Source organism: Pongo abelii, chromosome 10 (genome assembly GCF_028885655.2).
Source record: "Pongo abelii isolate AG06213 chromosome 10, NHGRI_mPonAbe1-v2.0_pri, whole genome shotgun sequence".
In the NCBI taxonomy this organism is placed as follows: Eukaryota; Metazoa; Chordata; class Mammalia; order Primates; family Hominidae; genus Pongo; species Pongo abelii.
The window spans coordinates 41,078,291-41,100,145 of NC_071995.2; the positions used below are offsets into that span (position 1 = coordinate 41,078,291).

A 21,855-nucleotide genomic window follows, 5' to 3' on the forward strand; every position below is an offset into this window, starting at 1 on the left:
TTGGGAATATATCCAGAAGTAGAATAGCTGGACCGTATGATAATCTGATTAACAATTTTGTGAGGAATGGCCACACTGTTTCCCATAGAAAAATGTGGCTTATATTTTGAATGTCTTTTTTCCATTTCATTTTCCTAGTCAATAATTTTTATTACTTTGTACAAAAGTATCAGTTTATAAATAATCAGAAATTTTAAAAAAGAACAAAGACAATCTTTTACTACAGATAATTTGCAAAGTAGTTCCCTAGATTGTTACTAATGATAATTAGCAAAGTAGTTGCCTAGATTATTCTCATTAACATACAAACACAGCTGTTATTTCTCTCACTTTAAGAAAACAATAGCAACAACAAAACCTTTCTTAGATCTCACTGCCCTTACCAGCTACTGCCCTGCTTCTCCTTGAAAGAGTCGGCCATGTACATTCTTTAACTCCCTGTCTATTCTCTCATAACCCCGCCCCAGGAGGAATATATCCTATTCCTCCATGAATCTGCTCAAATTGTTAGAAATGCAAAATGCTTGTTCCCCGGTGCTGCAAACAAATAGCACTCGAACATAAATTTAAGTTTCTCAGCAAGGCAATTTTTCCTTTCTGCAAAAAGGGTGCTCCTCACAGATGGAACAATGGCGAGAGCACACCTGGACAGGGCAGGGGCAGGAGTTCTTACTCCTGACACAGATAGCCCCTACTGCTCTGTCATTCCCTACTGGCTAGGGTTGGACCACATAGTCTAAGCTAATTCCAATTGGCTATTTTAAAAAGAGCAGGAGTACAAGCCAGAGTGGCTGGGTGAGTAGTTTGGTGGGAAGGATGGTTAGGAACAGGTAACTAAAGATGACTTAGGTCAGAGCAGGTAACCAGGGGAACAGATATGAACTACTGATTAGGAATGGCGGGAAAGTTGTTTACTGAAACTAGAGACAAGGAGGCAAAAAGAACCAGGAAGTTAAACTTTAAAATGGAGAATCAAAGAATAAGAGAGCTGAACATACTGACATACTGATTCTTTGAAGAGAAACTTGGGGTTCACTATATTTAACAACGTGTAGGACACCAATAGCCAGTTCTCATTCTCTGTCTTACTTGACTTATCAGCAATGTGTGCACAATTAATCACTCTTCTTCTTTGACATATTTTTTTCTCTTCATTTCCAGGCTCTACACACTTGGTTTTCTTCCTTTCTTCAAAACTAATTGTTCTCATTTTCTTCTGTTGTTTTTTCTTTTTCTTTGTGACAATTTAGTGTTGGAATGTTTCTCCAGGCTCACATCCAGTTTTTTTATTCTTTTCTGTTAAGAGTCACTTCTAGTCCAGATCTCTCTCTTAAATTCTCTTCTTCTCTGTGACAACTTAATGTTGGAATATCTCTCCAGGCTCATATCTTGGTTTTTTAATTCTTTACTATTAACAGTTACTTCTTGTCCAGATCTCTCTCCTAAACTCCAGACTCATATATATGCCTACTTACTTATGACTGTTTACTGGAATGTCTAATAAACATTTCAAGGATAGCATACCCAAAACTGAATTCCTGCCTTCCCAACTCAAAACCTACTTTTACCGAGTTGATCTAAGTTGTTCAGCTAAAAGCCTAGTCATCATTTCTCTTCTTCCTCTTTGAACACTCCACATCTGATACATTAGCTAGAATAAATGTTCTAGTTCCTTTTAAAATAGATCAAAAATTGACCTTTCATTGTCTCACTACTATCACTCTGGTTTGAGCACTAGCATCCCTTACCTCTATCACTGAAAGAGCTAAGTAAATGTCTGTTTCCATTCTTGTCCCCGACAGTTTAGCCTTAACAGAGTTGCCAGAATGATCTTTTTAAACTAAGTCAAATCAGATATGAATCTATTCAAATATTTCATTATTTTACTTTGAGTAAATATGCAGTTCTCACAATGACCTGTGTGAACCCCAAAAATTTAAGACAGGTCTCAGTTAATTTAGGAAGTTTATTTTGCCAAGGTTGAGGGCATGCCCATGACATAGCCTCAGGAAGTCCTGATGACATGTGCCAAAGGTGGTCGGGGCACAGCTTGTTTTTATACATTTTAAGGAGACATGAGACATCAGTCAATACATAAGAAGTACATTAGTTCTCTCCAGAAAGGTGGAGACAGCTCAAAGCAAGCCCCTCCCCACCCCCAACTGGGGACTTCTAGGTCACAGGTAGGTGAGAGACAGATGGTTGCATTCTTTTGAGTTTCTAGTAAGTATTTCCAAAGGAGGCAATCAGAATATTCATCTATCTCTGTGAGCAAAGTGATGACTTGAATAGACTAGGAAGCAGGTTTGTCCTGAGATGTTCCCAGCTTGAAAGGTCCCAAGATATTTTCTTTCACACCTGCAATGCCCTATGAAATCTTCCTTCAGTACTTCTTATAAGTCTCTTTCTCTCTTCACTTCACTCTAGCTAAAATGTCCTCCTTGCTCTGCTTTGAACACTCCAGGCATACTCCAGACTTAGGAGCTCAGCTGTTCCCTTTGTTGGGAACTCATTTACCCCAGATATCTTCATAGCTAACCCTCTCATCTCCTTTAAGACAGCTAATTTGGTAACTGCATATAATGTCTGTCCTGACCATCATATTTTAAATTGCAATCTGCCCTCTCCTACCATAAAACTTCTAATCAGCTTCCTGCTCTATTTTTCTGGTCCATGGCACCAATCAGTTTGATGGTACTATTATATTAATTATTTGTAATATTCTAGTCTCCCTCTAGAACTTGAGCTACATAAGGGCAGAGATCTTGTTGAGGGACAGGACTAGTTGGATTACCTAGGCCTACTAAGAATCCCTAAGCCTAGCTGGGAAGGTAACTGCATCCACCTTTAAATACAGGGCTTGCAACTTAGCTCACACCCAACCAACCAGGTAGTAAAGAGAGCTCACTAAAATGCTAATTAGGCAAAAACAGGAGGTAAAGAAATAGCCAATCATCTATCACCTGAGAGCACAGCAGGAGGGACAATGATCCGGATATAAACCCAGACATTCGAGCCTGCAATGGCTACCCTCTTTGGGTCCCCTCCCTTTGTATGGGAGCTCTGTTTTCACTCTATTAAATCTTGCAGCTGCACTCTTCTGGTCCATATTTGTTACCGCTCGAGCTGAGCTTTCACTTGCCATCTACCACTGCTGTTTGCTGCCATCACAGACCTGCTGCTGACTTCCATCCCTCCAGATCCAACAGGGTGTCTGCTGTGCTCCTGATCCAGCGAGATGCCCATTGCCACTCCCGATAGGGCTAAAGGCTTGCCATTGTTCCTGCATGGCTAAGTGCCTGGGTTCATCCTAATCAGGCTGAACACTAGTCACTGGGTTCCATGGTTCTCTTCCATGACCCATGGCTTCTAACAGAGCTATAACACTCACCACATGGCCCAAGATTCCATTCCTTGGAATCCATGAGGCCAAGAACCCCAGGTCAAAGAAAACGAGGCTTGCTGCCATCTTGGAAGTGGCCTGCCGCCATTTTGGAAGTGGTCTACCACCATCTTGGGAGCTCTGGGAGCAAGGACCCCCTGGTAACATTGTCTGTTTTGTTAACTCATGTATCCTACAGCAACAGAAGAAAATGAGAAATAGTGTACCTAAAACAGTGCCTGACATAATAGGCCCTTGATAAATCTTTGCTGATTGAATGAATCCCACAGCCAAGCTTATAGCAGTAAAAATGCTTTGTGCTCTCCATTAGAAAAAGTCATTCAATATAAGAAAGCCATATTAGAAGTGAAAAAAAAATCGTAATGTACTATGTGCATGTGCATTTTGTTAGCATCTTGCACAAAAAATTTAAGTAATCTTTACTCTTCTTAAAAAAAATTTGAGAGACTAGAGCATGAAAAAGTTATAATGTTATACTATTCACCATGTAGTAAAATTAACTCATTATCAGAAGGGTTCACCATGGCTTCACACAAATTGATTTACTACCAAAAGTGTTCAGCACACACACTCATTAGATAGTCACAAGATAAACAGAATAAAGAAGAATGTTAAGGCAAAATTATAGAATATTTGTTTCAAATGTCCCTTCAATAAAAGGTTTATTTAATACTGAATACAGCTAAATATATAGGGGTTCACTGTGTTTTATTAATTTTAAAAAGAGAATTTATACCTATTATAATCCACTTGATGCTACCCCAAATACCACCTTTGCTTTCAATCTGCATTGGCTCTAAAGTAAATCTTAGCATCTCATCACATTTACCTTGAATCTCAATAAATCCATGCCTATCCTACCATCTCATTGGGAAAATATTCAAATGGCTAATAAGCACATGAAAAAATGCATAAGATTGATAATAATCATGGAAATACAAGTTAAAACCACAATGAGATTCCATTTTATACCTAGTAGAATGGCCAAATTTTTTTAAAAGACTAACAGTATCAAAAGTCGGCAAGAAATAAAGAGTAATTGGAACTTTACTCCATTGCCGGGGGGAGTCTAAAATGGTGCACATACTTCAGGAATTTGTTTGGCACTGTCTTATGATGTTAAACATACACTTACCCTATAATCCAGCAATTCTACACCAAGAGAAACACAAACGTATGTCCACAAGAAGACTTGTACAGGGATGTTCATGGCAGCTTTATTCATAATAACCAAACACCAGAAATGATTCAAATAGCTATTGACAGGAGAATTGATAAATTATAGTACATCTGTATAGCTGAATTATACTGTGGTATAAAGGAATGAACTGCTAATGCGCACAATAATATGGATGAAGCTTAAAAATATTATGTTGAACAAAAGACGCCTGTCCCATTCCACTCCTTCAAAAAAGAGGACACTGTATAGTTCTACTTACAACAAGAACAAGAAAAAAACGAATCTCTGGAAATAAAAATCAGAATAGAAATTTTCTCTGGAAGGAAGGAGAGTTGTCTAGATAGAGGCACAACTGAATTATATATATGTATATACACATATATATATATATTTTTTTTTTTTTTTGAGACGAAGTCTCACTCTTGTCCCCTAGTAGTGCAAAGGCACGATCTTGGCTCACTGCAACCTCCACCTCCCAGGTTCAAGCGATTATACTGAATCAGTCTCCTGAGTAGCTGGGATTACAGGCGCCTGTCACCACATCTGGTTAATTTTTGTATTTTTAGTAGAGACGGGGTTTCGCCTTGTTGGCCCGGCTGGTCTTGAACCCTTGATCTCAGGTGATCTGCCTGCCTCGGTCTCCCAAAGTGCTGGGATTACAGGCATGAGTCACCATGCCCAGCCACAGCTGAACTTTTTAAAGTGATAGAAATGTTCTAATTTTTATTGGGATGTTGGCTGTATGTGCATCCACATTTGTTAAAATCCATCAAATTGTATACCTAACATCTATGCATTATACTTATATATACCTTAATTTCAAAAAATCATGTTTATGCCCTAATTGGATTTAGAATATTAATAAATTAGCTATAAATAGTATATCTCTTAATATTTGTAAACATATAAATCACACTTTTGCCACAGGCAATCAATCCTGAAGGTTCATGGCATATAGTAACTTGAAAAGTTGCTAAGGAACAGAGGAAGGTGCCAGTCCTGGATTTTAATCAGGTGAACATCTTGGAGCACATCTTCAAATGTGCCAATATCAGCAGCCCAGCATTCATACTTCAAAAAGATTTTTTTTCCTCTGCTGAGCCTCAGGTAGTCACTCTCACAAATGCCACCTTTTACTCAAAAAGCTATCTACTAATACTAGTCACAGGAACCAAGAAAAAAGTAAAGTCCTTTAAATAACTCTTATCCACCAAGTAGAAACGTTATATAAAATCAAATTTTAAAATTCAAAGCCAGCTGAACTGAAAAAGCCCACTAGAACTTTTGTCCTAAAATTGCAAAAAGGTTATTAGTGTGTTAGATGATTTCAACGAGTACTTCAGCTGCTACAAAACTTGAAGTTCCAAATAATATATTAGTAACCAATTAATTTGTGATGTGAGCAATATTCACAGGAAACACACACCTTTTGATGCAAGTGATTCAAGAGAAAAGCAATAGCTAGTATAAATATTTCAAGGAAGCAAGAAGTGGTAAAGGCAAAGTTCAGCTACTGAACTGACCTTATTTTTAAGAAGTTTATCTTTTTTGGCTAATGTGAAGGTAACAAAGAGGCACAATTAGCCAATCCATTGCCAAGGAAGTGTTCCTTTTACACTGAGGGAGCTCAGAGATGCGGACAGACTAAACACTTAATGTGGTCAACACTGGCCACTGAGGCCATCCTGGAGCACAAAGTACACTCTGACTTCATCCTCTCATAAGACACTTTTCATTATCATGGTAAGCGTTATCATTCAACATCATGTTGACAGCTTTAGATAATTTCATGACTGTTGGAATAATAAAGACCTAGCATGGTAGGTGGTTGATTCTAGCGGTATAATGTATCTTGATACACTTAGAAACAATAAAGGTCTAAAGAAGCCACTTAAAACTTTCAATTGTATTAATGGAATTTTAAGGGAGAAAACGTATGAAATGGAAACATCCCTGAATTTGGAGAATTTGCCAAAATATTAGGACTGTTATATCTGTCCTCAATTTTAATAATAATGTTATAATATACATAGATAACTATATATCCGTGTAATTATTTATATGCTAACTATACAAAACTTTAATATTCATCTGCCATAGCTTAGAAATAGGGCAAAATTAAAGATTTAATTCATTGACAATGTACTATATCAAACAAACATGGCAATAACATTAATTCAACTAGCTGAAGAAAAGTTGACAGCAAATAACAAACAAAGTGCTAAAATGCAGAGCAATCACATCCTTGGATAATATCTTCATACAAGACTCACCCTTCAAGAGAACCTACCATTCCAGGACCGCAGTCTGTTCCATCTGCTGGTGGCACGTGTTGAGTGAAACAGCCTTTGTGAAGCTTTTCTGCACTTGTACACCACAGATTCATGCATATATTCTCCTGAGTAACAAAAGGCAGGCAAGCCAGTGTAAAGATAACACCACAACACTGGTTCAATTCAGTATTACACATTGGTTTATAAACTGATCTGTTTCCTGGTTCTATGGTATAAGCTGAAACTAATCAGCAAATTTTTTTACTAAGTAAGTTCTAGTCATTAATTTTCTTCTAAATACATAAAATTGTGACATTTTCTTTAAAACTTTTTTTAAAAAACTTTATTCATACATTGAATAGGAGTTATACATTGGAGTGGAAATTTTCAAAATTATTTGAGATAGTTTTCTCTCTTTACAAGATATCTTTCTAAAGAACTTTTTATTGTTAAATGTTATTCATAAGAATTTGCCAAAAGCTGCTTTTGATACAATGGTGGAATGTATGAATAATCTGCATTGAAATAATGTATAATGTATACTGAAGTTTCCTATTTTGTGAATATAATGCATACTTTCAACTTTTGAACAAAGGGCTCTGAAGGTTTCGAAAGAAACAAAAGTCCACAGAGTCATACGAGCTATACCCAATATAATTCCTTTCTTTTTCTGAATTTAAATTCAAAGTTTATTTAGTGTCTAAATCAGATTGGAAAGAAATGTATCTTTTACAATGATATTTTAAGGTAAATCTTCCCCACTTCACAGTGAATGTTTAAAGGCTTATTGAAATTTAAGGTTTTAGAAAGAATAGTCACTATGTGAAATGAGTTTTGCCTGTCCTGCATTCTCTAATTAATTAATTCATTCAACATTCAATAAGCATTTATTTTGTGGCATGTACTGTGTGACAAATCCTGGACCTTAGTTAGATTCCTGGTGCCTTTAAAACAATTCAGATTCAAAACACCTATATTTTCTCCTTAACCTCAAAATAATATCATTTGAAAATAAATATTTCAATGATTTTATTTTCTAATTAGATAACTTCCCTATTTTCTAAATGAGAATACTTCATAGGAATTTGAGAGTTAACAAAGATAATTTTTAAGTACCCAAAACAGTACCTGACACATAATAAGTAGTCAATAAGTTTTAATTTTCCTTTTCTTAACCTCTTTTTGATAAATACTAAATTATCAGACTTAAAAGCTATATTTAGTTCAAGAGAATAAACACATTTTGAAGTATATTCTAAGTATAACTTTATGGTAGTTTTCGAACAAAATAAAGAAATTTTATTTTCTTACTATATGGGGACACATTTGTGACCCAGGACCAAACGCAAGCTCACACTGCTTGTTTCCATCATATCGTGATCCAGGAAGTTCTGAAGGCAGATTATATATTTCTTCATCTGGTTTGTCAAGAAGACATTCCCCGTAACCAGTACTGTACCAGTACAGAAAATAAAATATTGTGAATACGCATGGATGCATTCCAGTATAATTCTTTATCACATTTTTTGTAGTTCTTTACTTTCAAAGAGAATATCAGTATTTATTCATAACTTTAAAAACCAATTCACATCAATATCAGTATAGCAATGTTCGTACACATAAGGATGACCTCACAGTTTACAAAGGATCTTTAATATGCATGTTTGCACTTGATCCCCACAACCACGATGAAGGTGGCAATTTTAAAAAATGACAAGCAACAACCACAAATTCATCAGAACATTATTTATGAAACATACATCCATATCACACTTTTAGTCTACTTTGCTATCCAATAGTAATGCCTCAAGTGTAATGACTAACTGTTAAAATGTTGGAAAAATAAGTTTTAAAATCACTTGAGAAAGTATATTTCTAGTTCTAAACAACAACAACAACAACAAAGAAGGTTCAAAAAGTTTTATGCTGTCTCCACCTCAAGAGGTCTTTCAAGGTGGGAGTATAGCAGAGTTAAGATCACTGGCTTTGGGAGCTTACATTTTGGTTCCCATCAATTCCTAAGATGCATGGCCGTGGACACATTTTTTAATCTCCCTATCTCCCTGAACCACAGTCTCCTCATCTGTAAATTGAGAGTGGTAATATCTTTTAACATGCTATCAGAATACATGATATGTTTGAATGACTTAGGAAAAAGCATGAGAAATATATATATATATTACTCCTAATTTACCATGCAATGTCCAGTATGCAGAAAACTCTGTGGAAATATACCGCTATTCCAACTGGGCTAAGAGCAACAATTTGTCCCACTGCAATAATTAAAATAAATCTTTTTTGAAAAATTTTACTGGCTAAAAGGAAAAATATAAATTTTCCAGTTAAATGAACATGTAACCTTAAAAATTTCCTTTGAAGAAAATCAAAATATTACCCCCTTCTAAAAAGAAAAGTGCGCCATTGGTATTTTTACATGTCACATCAGTATTTTTAACCATTGAACAAAGCTATATACAATTCTGTACAGATCAGCAAGTATAAGTTGTGCTTTTAAGTCAAGCTCCCACAGAAGTATGTATTATCACTGTTGGTTATAATTTGAGGATATACTTATAAATATATATTCCAAAGCATGATTTTATTTGTTCCCATAGGTTTCATAAAGAGAGAGGGAATTAGAAAATAACTGATGATAATTAAATTGACGATTTAGAATACATCCGTAGAAGAAGTGAAGTAGTGTTACATTTATACAAAAAGATTATTGGGAAGGAGCTCAGGCTTGCCTTTTGGAAAAGTTTCAGTGACTGAGAAAGAAACACCATTTGGATAAAAGAAATTGGGAAGCAGAGAAACCTGAAGGAAGGTGGAGAAATGAGGCAAGAAAAACCTGGATTTACTACCTCTCTTCAGAGCTAGAAAGAGCTCCTGAAAGAAATGTAAAGTTAGAGACTTGGCATCTCTGTGGCTTTAGAGAACTGTCAGAATAATTCATAGTTTGACTTTAGCTATTCTCTGTCCTTCAGGGGCACCTCAAATTTGAGCCACTCAAATTTCTCTCAAAATATTACCTAGTCACTTCGAAAAAATTCAAAAACACATAAGGAAACTGGAATTCCCATTAAGTCTCCCATCAAACATAGTTTTCATCACAAGAAAGAATCCAGAATAAAAAAATAATAGCTAGGTCTAAACTAAAATAAAAATATTTATTTTAAAGAGTGAAATTATATATATGTATATATATGCACACATGCACACAACTCTTCTTGTTCTTTTTTTTATTATTACACTTTAAGTTTTAGAGTACATGTGCACAATGTGCAGGTTAGTTACATATGTATACATGTGCCATGCTGGTGTGCTGCACCCATTAACTCGTCATTTAGCATTAGGTATATCTCCTAATGCTATCCCTCCCCCCTCCCCCCACCCCACAACAGTCGCCAGAGTGTGATGTTCCCCTTCCTGTGTCCATGTGTTCTCATTGTTCAATTCCCATCTATGAGTGAGAACATGCGGTGTTTGGTTTTTTGTCCTTGCGATAGTTTACTGAGAATGATGATTTCCAATTTCATCCATCTGCCTACAAAGGACATGAACTCATCATTTTTTATGGCTGCATAGTATTCCATGGTGTGTATGTGCCACGTTTTCTTAATCCAGTCTATCATTGTTGGACATTTGGGTTGGTTCCAAGTCTTTGCTATTGTGAATAGTGCCGCAATAAACATACGTGTGCATGTGTCTTTATAGCAGCATGATTTATAATCCTTTGGGTATATACCCAGTAATGGGATGGCTGGGTCAAATGGTATTTCTAGTTCTAGATCCCTGAGGAATCACCACACTGACTTCCACAAGGGTTGAACTAGTTTACAGTCCCACCAACAGTGTAAAAGTGTTCCTATTTCTCCACATCCTCTCCAGCACCTGTTGTTTCCTGACTTTTTAATGATTGCCATTCTAACTGGGGTGAGATGGTATCTCATTGTGGTTTTGATTTGCCTTTCTCTGATGGCCAGTGATGATGAGCATTTTTTCATCTGTCTGTTGGCTGCATAAGTGTCTTCTTTTGAGAAGTATCTGTTCATATCCTTTGCCCACTTTTTGATGGGGTTGTTTGATTTTTTTCTTGTAAATTTGTTTGAGTTCTTTGTAGATTCTGGATATTAGCCCATTGTCACATGAGTAGATTGCAAAAATTTTCTCCCATTCTGTAGGTTGCCTATTCACTCTGATGGTAGTTTCTTTTGCTGTGCAGAAGCTCTTTAGTTTAATTAGATCCCATTTGTCAATTTTGGCTTTTGTTGCCATTGCTTTTGGTGTTTTAGACATGAAGTCCTTGCCCATGCCTATGTCCTGAATGGTATTGCCTAGGTTTTCTTCTAGGGTTTTTATGGTTTTAGGTCTAACATTTAAGTCTTTAATCCATCTTGAATTAACTTTTGTATAAGGTGTAAGGAAGGGATCCAGTTTCAGCTTTCTACATATGGCTAGCCAGTTTTCCCAGCACCATTTATTAAATAGGGAATCCTTCCCCCATTTCTTGTTTTTCTCAGGTTTGTCAAAGATCAGATAGTTGTAGATATGCGGCATTATTTCGGAGGGCTCTGTTCTGTTCCATTGATCTATATGTCTGTTTTGGTACCAGTACCATGCTGTTTTGGTTACTGTAGCCTTGTAGTATAGTTTGAAGTCAGGTAGTGTGATGCCTCCAGCTTTGTTCTTTTGGCTTAGGATTGACTTGGTGATGTGGGCTCTTTTTTGGTTCCATATGAACTTTAAAGTAGTTTTTTCCAATTCTGTGAAGAAAGTCATTGGTAGCTTGATGGGGATGGCATTGAATCTATAAATGACCTTGGGCAGTATGGCCATTTTCATGATATTGATTCTTCCTACCCATGAGCATGGAATGTTCTTCCATTTGTTTGTATCCTCTTTTATTTCCTTGAGCAGTGGTTTATAGTTCTCCTTGAAGAGGCCCTTCACATCCCTTGTAAGTTGGATTCCTAAGTATTTTATTCTCTTTGAAGCAATTGTGAATGGGAGTTCACTCATGATTTAGCTCTCTGTTTGTCTGTTATTGGTGTATAAGAAAGCTTGTGATTTTTGTACATTGATTTTGTATCCTGAGACTTTGCTGAAGTTGCTTATAGAACAAAGACACAATGTACCAGAATCCCTGGGACACATTCAAAGCAGTGTGTAGAGGGAAATTTATAGCACTAAATGGCCACAAGAGAAAGCAGGAAAGATCCAAAATTGACACCCTAACATCACAATTAAAAGAACTAGAAATGCAAGAGCAAACACATTCAAAAGCTACCAGAAGGCAAGAAATAGCTAAAATCAGAGCAGAACTGAAGGAAATAGAGACACAAAAAAACCCTTCAAAAAATTGATGAATCCAGGAGCTGGTTTTTTGAAAGGATCAACAAAACTGATAGACCGCTAGCAAGACTAATAAAGAAAAAAAGAGAGAAGAATCAAATAGATGGAATAAAAAATGATAAAGGGGATATCACCACCGAGCCCACAGATATCACCAACGAGCCCACAGAAATACAAACCACCATCAGAGAATACTATAAACACCTCTACACAAATAAACTAGAAAATCTAGAAGAAATGGATAAATTCCTCGACACATACACTCTCCCAAGACTAAACCAGGAAGAAGTTGAATTCTGAATAGACCAATAACAGGATCTGAAATAGCGGCAATAATCAATAGCTTACCAACCAAAAAGAGTCCAGGAACAGATGGATTCACAGCCGAATTCTACCAGAGGTACAAGGAGGAACTGGTACCATTACTTCTGAAACTATTCCAATCAATAGAAAAAGAGGGAATCCTCCCTAACTCATTTTATGAGGCCAGCATCATCCTGATACCAAAGTCAGGCAGAGACACAACCAAAAAAGAGAATTTTAGACCAATATCCTTGATGAACATTGATGCAAAAATCCTCAATAAAATACTGGCAAACAGAATCCAGCAGCACATCAAAAAGCTTATCCACCATGATCAAGTGGGCTTCATCGCTGGGATGCAAGGCTGGTTCAATATATGCAAATCAATAAATGTAATCCAGCATATAAACAGAACCAAAGACAAAAACCACATGATTATCTCAATAGATGCAGAAAAGGCCTTTGACAAAATTCAACAACCCTTCATGCTAAAAACTCTCAATCAATTAGGTATTGACGGGACGTATCTCAAAATCATAAGAGCTATCTATGACAAACTCACAGCCAATATCATACTGAATGGGCAAAAACTGGAAGCATTCCCTTTGAAAACTGGCACAAGAGAGGGATGCCCTTTCTCACCACTCCTATTCAACATAGTGTTGGAAGTTCTGGCCAGGGCAATTAGGCAGGAGAAGGAAATAAAGGGTATTCAATTAGGAAAAGAGGAAATCAAATTGTCCCTGTTTGCAGACGACGTGATGGTATATCTAGAAAACTCCATTGTCTCAGCCCAAAATCTCCTTAAGCTGATAAGCAACTCTTCTTGTTCTTAAACATCCATTTGTACAGTGAAAGTAAACATAAATTTAAACAAGAAAAAGCTAAACAGAAATTGAACCACCTTTAAAAATATCAATTTCAAATCTTATAATCGAATACATGTTCAATTATTTAACATAAATTTACTTACTCTAGGAATTCAGTAACATATTTCCGACTACAGTTTGACCAGCTCCAAGGACTCATGTGAAAACTTAAAGCAGGGGCCATTACATGATACTGTGTAACTTTCATTTCTTTACATCTAGGACTATCATCATGTTGAACACCAAGTCTAAAAATAAAAATAAACACTTAAAAGGAATATCAAAAGATGCTTACAATATTAGTAACAGATCCTTTATAGTCACATTATAATACAATATAAAATATAGATAAATCTGGTTATATCATAATTTGAACTCCATCTATCCATAAGGCCTTACAATGTTCATGTTTAGAAGTACCTGATGACTGAGAAATATTATAGGCTGGTGATCTGGCATCTGAATCTACACAATAAAAATATTTGAACTCTGTTGCACCTCATCACAATATGGACCACAGCATTGACATAAAAGTGCCTGCAGGTTCAACATGGATATCCCGTGTTGTGGATAGAGATGTGTGTGGATAGAGATTAGGTAAAGGTAATACCACACTAAATTCTAGACCATTGACTATGACTACAATATCACAAGAACTTCATGAATCCCCAATTCTCATCATTCTACAGTATCCATCTATTTTATATGAAAGACCCTAAATACTATTTTAGGTCCATACTTCCTAAGTGATGCCCAACAGAACTAGAATAATAAAAACATTCCTAAAGGGCAGTCACATCTTCATGACTTAATTATTAAGTAATTAGCAGGTTGGTAGCAGATCCTATACAATTTGGGGGGAACTCAAGTACAAGCTCAAGTTTAGAAGGAACACTGAAACCACTTAATTCAGATCCTTGCCTGCTAAAATTTGTATTTAAACAATTTTTTAAATTAAACAACTTACCCATATACTAGAGATATCTAAAGAGTTTCTCAGGAAGAAAACAAATATCTAAGATGGTACTTTCTGCAAAAATCTTCTACTGGTTAGCAGCCTTGAAAACCAGCACATAGTGCCACCCAGATGTTGCCGCAATACTTCTACTGTCCTCAGATATTCTGTTCATCCTATCCCCCCACTTCATAAACAACTTACAAAATAAAGTGTGTAGCTTGTTGATGATTATGAGATATAACCATGCAAAAGGGAACTGAAAAGATGATCATTTACTAAAAATTATCTCCATTTGAAATTATTATTCCCCTTGAATGTTCTAATGATTTCTCAAGGCATGACTAGGAAATTAAATGTGATCAAACTAACAGAGGCAACTCTAGACTCAGGTCCTTATTAGCAGATAACAAAGAAACACCAGGAATTCTGAGGGGTACATTTAGAATCTTTTTTCAGAGGATACATTTGTAGGGGTTTCTGATTTTCCATGGGCGCTCCAAGGGTATCATGAGAAATCACGGCCTCTATTCTTACAACATAGAACCTCAGCATATTTTTCAGTAATGCAGGAAAAGGTAAGAGAATCCCAAATTTTTATGAGCAACTATGGAAAAAGTGAATACTTAAAAAAAATCTTTTAGTAACTAAGAAATTCCCATGGGCAATATCCTCCGTTGGGGCACATTGCTGAGAGCAAGAAATGAGTTGGTATTACAAATATTTGGGGGAGTCCCCCAGAACCAGGAGCCCATGCAGGCCCTCCCATAAAATGGTAGAGGACAGTACCTGGTCATATATAGGATAACAAGAGACAGAGGCCAGAAGTGCTTGTCATGTATCCAATACAGTAAAGGAAATAAAAGAATTCCCAAGTTCTAGTTCTTTGCTTAGTCTGTTGATCTGTGCAGCCTGTCTGACCTAACATAGATCACAAAAGAGCCAGAGTTAGCATTTCAGGGAAGAAAATTACACTAATAACATTTTATGAAGAAACAAAGGTACTAATTACTCAACTGAAGATAGAATTTCAGGCATTCTGTGCAAAGATAAATAGAATGCACATTAAGGAGGTGACAGAAGGTACTTACGTGTGCCCAAGCTCATGGGCTATAGTAAAAGCAGAAATGAGTCCTTTTTCTTCATTAATAAAGCAGCTTTGTAAAGGATCACATATGGTACCTAAGTATGATAAACCTGAAAAATTTCACATTTGTATTTCATCAAAATGGAAAACACTACCAAAATCATAAAGAACTTAATTTTGAAGCATTTAACCATTGACGTTATTACTTAGAAAAGAATGCAGAATTGGCTGTTAATATTGAATAAACGTTTTAAAAGGTGAAAAAAAGAGAATGGAATGATTTATCTGCAGTTGAAATCATCTTTGCAAATTTTGGGAATCCACTGAAGTAAATAATCCAAAATGTGGAGTGAGCAAACAACTTTTTAAAATACTTTTTAAAAATTTTTAAAAGAAAAGAATATTTGCAGGAAGTATGAAGTGTTTTAACACATTAGCGTGGGTAGCAGGAAAGAGATTAAATGTGTTGATTGGTAATAGAAAAGCTAATAAGAGAAAAAAATGGCACAGAACTCTACAAATCTATGAAGTTTCTTTACTTTTTTAAGGTTTAAAGCAGTATACAAATATTCAATTATCACATGACATGAGCAAAAAATACGTTAAGTGGTCAGAATGGTGTCTGGCATTTAATATATGTTAAATAAAATAAAACAAATTTATAATATAAGAATTACTGCAGCCACTGAATAATTTTGTAACATTTCCACAATAGGAAATGTATTGCAAATCAAGATCTATTTAGTTCTATATAAAGAATAACATGCAACTCAAATGTGCTGTTGAAAGATGAAGGTATGAACTGGCTGGACACCAAAGACAGCAATAATTATCCTATATGCGGTCCTCTAAAAATAATATAGGATAAGAAACTCAAAATAAATACTCATTACAACAATCCGTATTACATCACCAATCATGTTAGTTTGTCATTTACTTATTTTTTAGCTTAACATAATCCCATGATTTTGCTATTGTTATCCTTCAATTTGGTTGTAAATTTATCTGCTTTCCTAGAACTCTTCCTTTCACAAAAAAAAAAGATTTTTTTCATAGATAATCACTTTCTTACTGTAAAGCTTGCATTTAGAAATTTCTTAGTATAGAATAAACAGACTTCATTAGCTCCTAGTTTAGCTCTTCCCTGCTATGTTGTCTTTTATTCTTAGGAGTTAAAAACTTGAACATCTTCTTAGCATTTAAGGTAGATGTCCTAACAACTAGAATGTTTTTGTTGTGCTTTAAGAGAAATGGAAGTTAAACTGAGGAATCCAAATAAGCTGGGGAAAAGGCAAAAGATGAAGAAGTTCATTAGCCAATACTTTTTAATAAAAAGGAAAGATTTGCTCTCTTTCTGACCACACCATCAAAAGGTCTTGCTTCGGCAAGGTCCCTCCAGAAAACGAGCTTTTTCCTTACAATGAAGACTAAAATCAAGCAAGGAAAAAAATTAAAAAGAACAAAAAAATTATTTCTCTGTAGAGAAATTATTTCCTCTGTAGAGTGTGAGGGAATTACTGGTTTCCTTAAGATTCTACAATTCATGCTTGCATGTTCAGTTTTTTAGCGAATCATCATCTTACTATATGTTTCTCTTTTGTCAGGATAAGTTTAAGTGAAACACATTTCTTTCATGGACATCCTACAGTAGGATTTATTAGTATTTTCAATTTGCCAAATTGCACAATTCCAATATTTTCATTTTTAGCGCTGTGCAGATATTTGGAACACATTATTGAGTCCATTACCAACCAAACTTTATGTTTCATACTTAAAGGTATATACATTTTAAACTGAACATTTTAGTCACATAAAAGATTTGTAAAAATATGTATCAAATATGATTAGAGACCAAGCTCAAATATTCCCGTAAGCAGGCAACACCTACAAAACTCAAAGTAAATGGTTAATATTATGGAAACATGCTGCTGGTTGATGGTTTGTGTCTAGACTCATTCAAGCTAATTCTGGGTTCTCTAAAAGTCTAAAGATTGAATAAGGCAGCATGGGCCCAAGCTTGATACAGGTTCCCTGTGTTTGGAAATACAAGAAGCTGCATACAGCCACCCAATCTAACCATCCTGAAGAATGAAAATCATTCTGCAACATATTTTGCAAAACATGGTCAGGTACCAAGGCAACAATAAACGTAAATGGAGATATAACAGAAAATCTAGTAATTAATACCAACATTTTGTGTTTATCATTAAGAACTCTCCTTAGTTTGTTATTTTCACATATTTCAGATGAGAAAATAAAATACTAATATTTGCATTAATACAAGTTGTGTGGTCTTGTGCAAATTATTCATCCTCATCTATAAAATTAGAATGACAGTTGTTCTAATATAGTATCTCATAGGAAGCATTCAAATACCTACCTTAACTATCATTATCATCATTACTCTTGACTTAAGGGATAATAATGCTTTCATCATCATATTATACATTTCTAAATGTCATTATAATTTATGTACACAGGAGTGGCAGAAAGCTATAAAACCATAATTGGGGACTAGAAGACCAACAATTTCTATAGGAATAGTCCAGAATGTCTAGCATTCAATCACTAAAAAAATAGTAAGAAATGACAGATACTCAGTAAAAGTTCGTACTACTTAAGTTTAAAGATGGGACAACAGGGTATAGATAATGTAAGAAATATATTCAATAGATTCTTGTTAAGTGATCTCATAAAATACACTTAACAAACCCAGAGAATAGTTTGCAGGGAGGAAGAAATTCAGTCTGCTATAAAAATTACAGCAACAAGTGCCTGTTTCTACAAGTGTGGAAGACTGGCATTTCTAAAGAACCCCTTAACGTAAAGAAACTAGATATTTAATAAAAACTAGGTTTCGATGAATGCCTAGCTCACATGGCTAGTGAGGACTATCAAGTCCAAACCTCAGTGATTTAGCACACATATGCACTCTCTCTCTCTCTCCTTTCTCTCTTTCTTTCTCTCTCTCTCTCTCTCAATACACAAGCATGCAGGCATATATACACACATACACACACATTCATACTTTTCAAATTCTAAGTGGTAAGCAATGAATAACAAGGATAGATGGTATTCTGAGGGCAAATACTGATAAAAGTAATGTGATCCAAAGAGTAAGAGCTTGCTGGAGGAAGCTTCAAGGTGGATGTGGATGTTGAGTTTTCTTCATTAAGCCAGGGACTCAAGTTATGAACACCCTTTGGATTCCAACAAGAAATAAAAATCTCTGGAAGAAAGCACACACTTTTTGAGCTAGCAATTTTTCAACCCCATGGTTTAATATTAAATAAATATAAGCTCAAAATCAAAGACCATCAAACAAACAAGTAACAAAGAGAACATATGGAAAAGCAGAAATAAGATGTATGGCTATCAAGTATTTGAATTTTCAGATACATAATATAAAATTATTCCACATAAGATGTTTAAGAAAATGAAATTCAATTAAAAACATGAACAAATATTTTTTAAATAATTTTTTACATTTACATTTTAAATGTAAACAAAATGAACAGGTAGATTTTTAATAAGAACTAAGTAGTATCTTTTACATTGAAAATTACATATATTTTAAAATGTAAAATGTGAAGGATGGGTGAAATACCAGATTAGACATAGCTAAAGAGAGAGCCAAATATACTAATTTATATTAGTAAAATGAAAATTAGAGCTGCTTGAATGAGGCATGAAGAGAAAAAGAAGTGAAAGCATAGAAAACAGAATGAGAAGATCTAATACAGATGTAGTAGAATCCCACGGTGAAAACAGATAAAATAATAGGATAAAATTTGAAAGAAAAAAATGAAAATTTTCCAAAATTGCTGAAGATAAACAGTAGATATAGGACTCATGCCATAACCCAAGCAGGATAAATAAAAAGAAACATATCTGTATTAGGATGAAGTTTTAATGAAACTGCTTTATATTCAAGACAAAGAGAGGATCTTATAAAAAACAGATCACCAAAAAATCTACAACTAAACCCACTACAGATTTCTCAATAGCAAAAGGCAGGCACAACACAAACATATATTCAAAATATTGGGAGAAAATAACTGTCAACCTAGAATTGGTAACTAGAAAAATATATTTCAAAAATAAGAGTATTTGCCTGTTAAATCAGGAAAAAACTGAAACCTATGAGTTATTTTAGTAAATTATTGAATCAGAAAGAGTGGGTTGTGAGAATCCCTGACTTTGCAGCCAACTCAGACAGATGTGTAGGTACCCTGGGCACCTAATACTTGCAACTGGTGCCTGAAGTAAGTACGGTTTCATAGGACTGAGCGCTTAAACCTGTGGAGCCTGACACAAACTCAGGGTAGTTAAGTATCAAAAATGAATTGAATTGTAGAGTATTTGGTGTCTGGAGAGTTGAAGAACTGGTTGTTGGTGTGGAAAGAACCCATACATTTATCGTGAGTGACAACAGCTCAGACACACCAACTCTATTTTTTCTTTAAAAAGCATTATCAGAGATAAAGAGAGTCACTACACAATTGTAAAAGGTTCTATTCACTAAACTATGTATCTAATAAGTTAGCCTTAAGCTAGATGAGGTAACTAATTGTAATATTATATGAAGAAAGTGATAGAGATATACTTCATGTTTCAATTAGTAATGTAATTAGTAAATAAATAGTTGATTTGAACTACACAATTATCAAATTTGATTTAATAGACAAATACAGAGCTCAGAGAATATACTTTTTTTTTAAGTATACATGGAGCATTTTCTTAAATTGGCTACATAATAGATCATAAAGGAAATATCAAGATTTCAAAGAATATCAATAGATCACATTCTCTAACTACAATAAAATTAAGTTGTAAGTCAATAAATAAAAATAACAAGTCTCCACACATTCATAAATATTTAAATGCATTTTTATATAATTCATGAAGCAGCAAATAAATCATGATGAATTTAAATATGATTTACATACATTTAGAATTTTTAATGACATGGAAAATACCAATAAAAACTTATGGGACACAAAAAAGTGATACCTTGAAGTAAATTGATAGTCTTAAATAATAAAATTAGAAAAGAAGAAATCCTGGATATTAATCAGTTAAGCAATCAACTTACAAATAGAACAGCAGGAGTTAACTGAAAAAGCTACAAGAAAGACAACAAAGAGTAGACATTCATGAAATAAAAATAAGACACAAAAAGCAAATAGTTGGTTCATTAAAAAGACAAATGAAATAAACAATATTTCAGTGAATTGATCTATTAAAAAAGAGAGGCACAAACAATATCAGAAATAAATTGAGACACAACTAGAGGGAGAAAGCTTAAAACAATAAGAAAATGCTATGAAAATCATTTAAGCTAATAAATGTTACTAGTAAGAGAAATAGTCAAATATCTAGAAAGAAACTTTTCAAATATATTTAAGAAGACATAAATAAAATCTGATTTCCACTGGAGAAACTCCATAAATGGTTAACCTTCCGCAAAGTAAATATGATGTCAAGTAAAAGCAAATGGTTTTCTACATGGGGCCTACTAACTGTTCAAATGTTGAAAGGATGTATCATTCCAAGAGCACATAAAATTTTCTAAACTTGGGGAAAAAATAATACACCTTAACTCATTTTATAAGGTGAATGAAACCTTATAGTCAAAATTAGAAAACTACACTAAAAGAAAGGAAAATTACAGGCCATCTTCACTCCTGAAAATGTATGCATGAAATTAGCAAGTGGAATCTAGCAGTGTGTGGGGGGTAAAGAAGGAAAAGTCTTGTTCAAGGTTGGTTTACTATTAGAAAAATCTGTGCTGCAATAAGCATGGAAATGCAAATGTTTCTTCATCATACTGATTTCAGTTCCTTTCGATATATACCCAGGAGTGGGATTGCTATATCATATGGTAGTTCTATTTTCGGCTTTTTGAGAAATCTTCATACTATTTTGCATAATGGCTGTAGTAATTTACTTTACAGTGTACAATGTAAGTATACATCAATGCATAAGTAGATAAAGAAAATGTGGTATATATACATAATGGAACACAATTCAGCCTTTAAAAAAGAAGAACATTCTGTCATTTGCAACAGCATGGATGAACCTGTACGACATTATGCTTAGTGAAATAAGCCAGGCATAGAAAGACAAATATCACATGATCTCATTTACATGGAATCTAAAAAAGTCAAACTCTGATAACTAGAGAGAAGAATGGCGGTTTCCAGATACTGAGGGAGTGTGGGCAGATATTAGAGGTAGGGAACGGGGAAGTTCTTAGTCAAAGGGTACATAGTTCAGTTAGACAGGAGGACAGTTAGACAGGAGAAATACGTTTTTCAGATCTATTGCACAGCACGGTGACTATAGTTATAATAATGTATTATAATAACTAAGAAAGTATGTTTCAGATGTCTCACCAAAAAAAAGAATAAGATAATAGGTAAGTTAA

At 34.7% G+C, this 21,855-nt stretch overlaps 1 protein-coding gene across 8 annotated transcripts in view; it reads right to left on the reverse strand.

Annotated features, from left to right (window-relative positions):
• ADAMTS20 (ADAM metallopeptidase with thrombospondin type 1 motif 20) overlaps positions 1-21,855 on the reverse strand; it is a 209,498-nt gene that overhangs the window by 112,674 nt on the left and 74,969 nt on the right. For 6 of the 8 annotated variants that reach the window (XM_054527154.2, XM_054527155.2, XM_054527149.2 and 3 more), the window contains 4 exons: positions 15,430-15,535; positions 13,488-13,631; positions 8,168-8,309; positions 6,874-6,981 (listed from right to left, as the gene is read on the reverse strand). In XM_054527154.2, the coding sequence (XP_054383129.1) occupies positions 6,874-6,981; positions 8,168-8,309; positions 13,488-13,631; positions 15,430-15,535 (500 nt within the window). The remainder of the gene's footprint in view (positions 1-6,873; positions 6,982-8,167; positions 8,310-13,487; positions 13,632-15,429; positions 15,536-21,855) is intronic. The other 2 variants (XM_054527150.2, XM_054527153.2) reach the window with 2 other exon arrangements.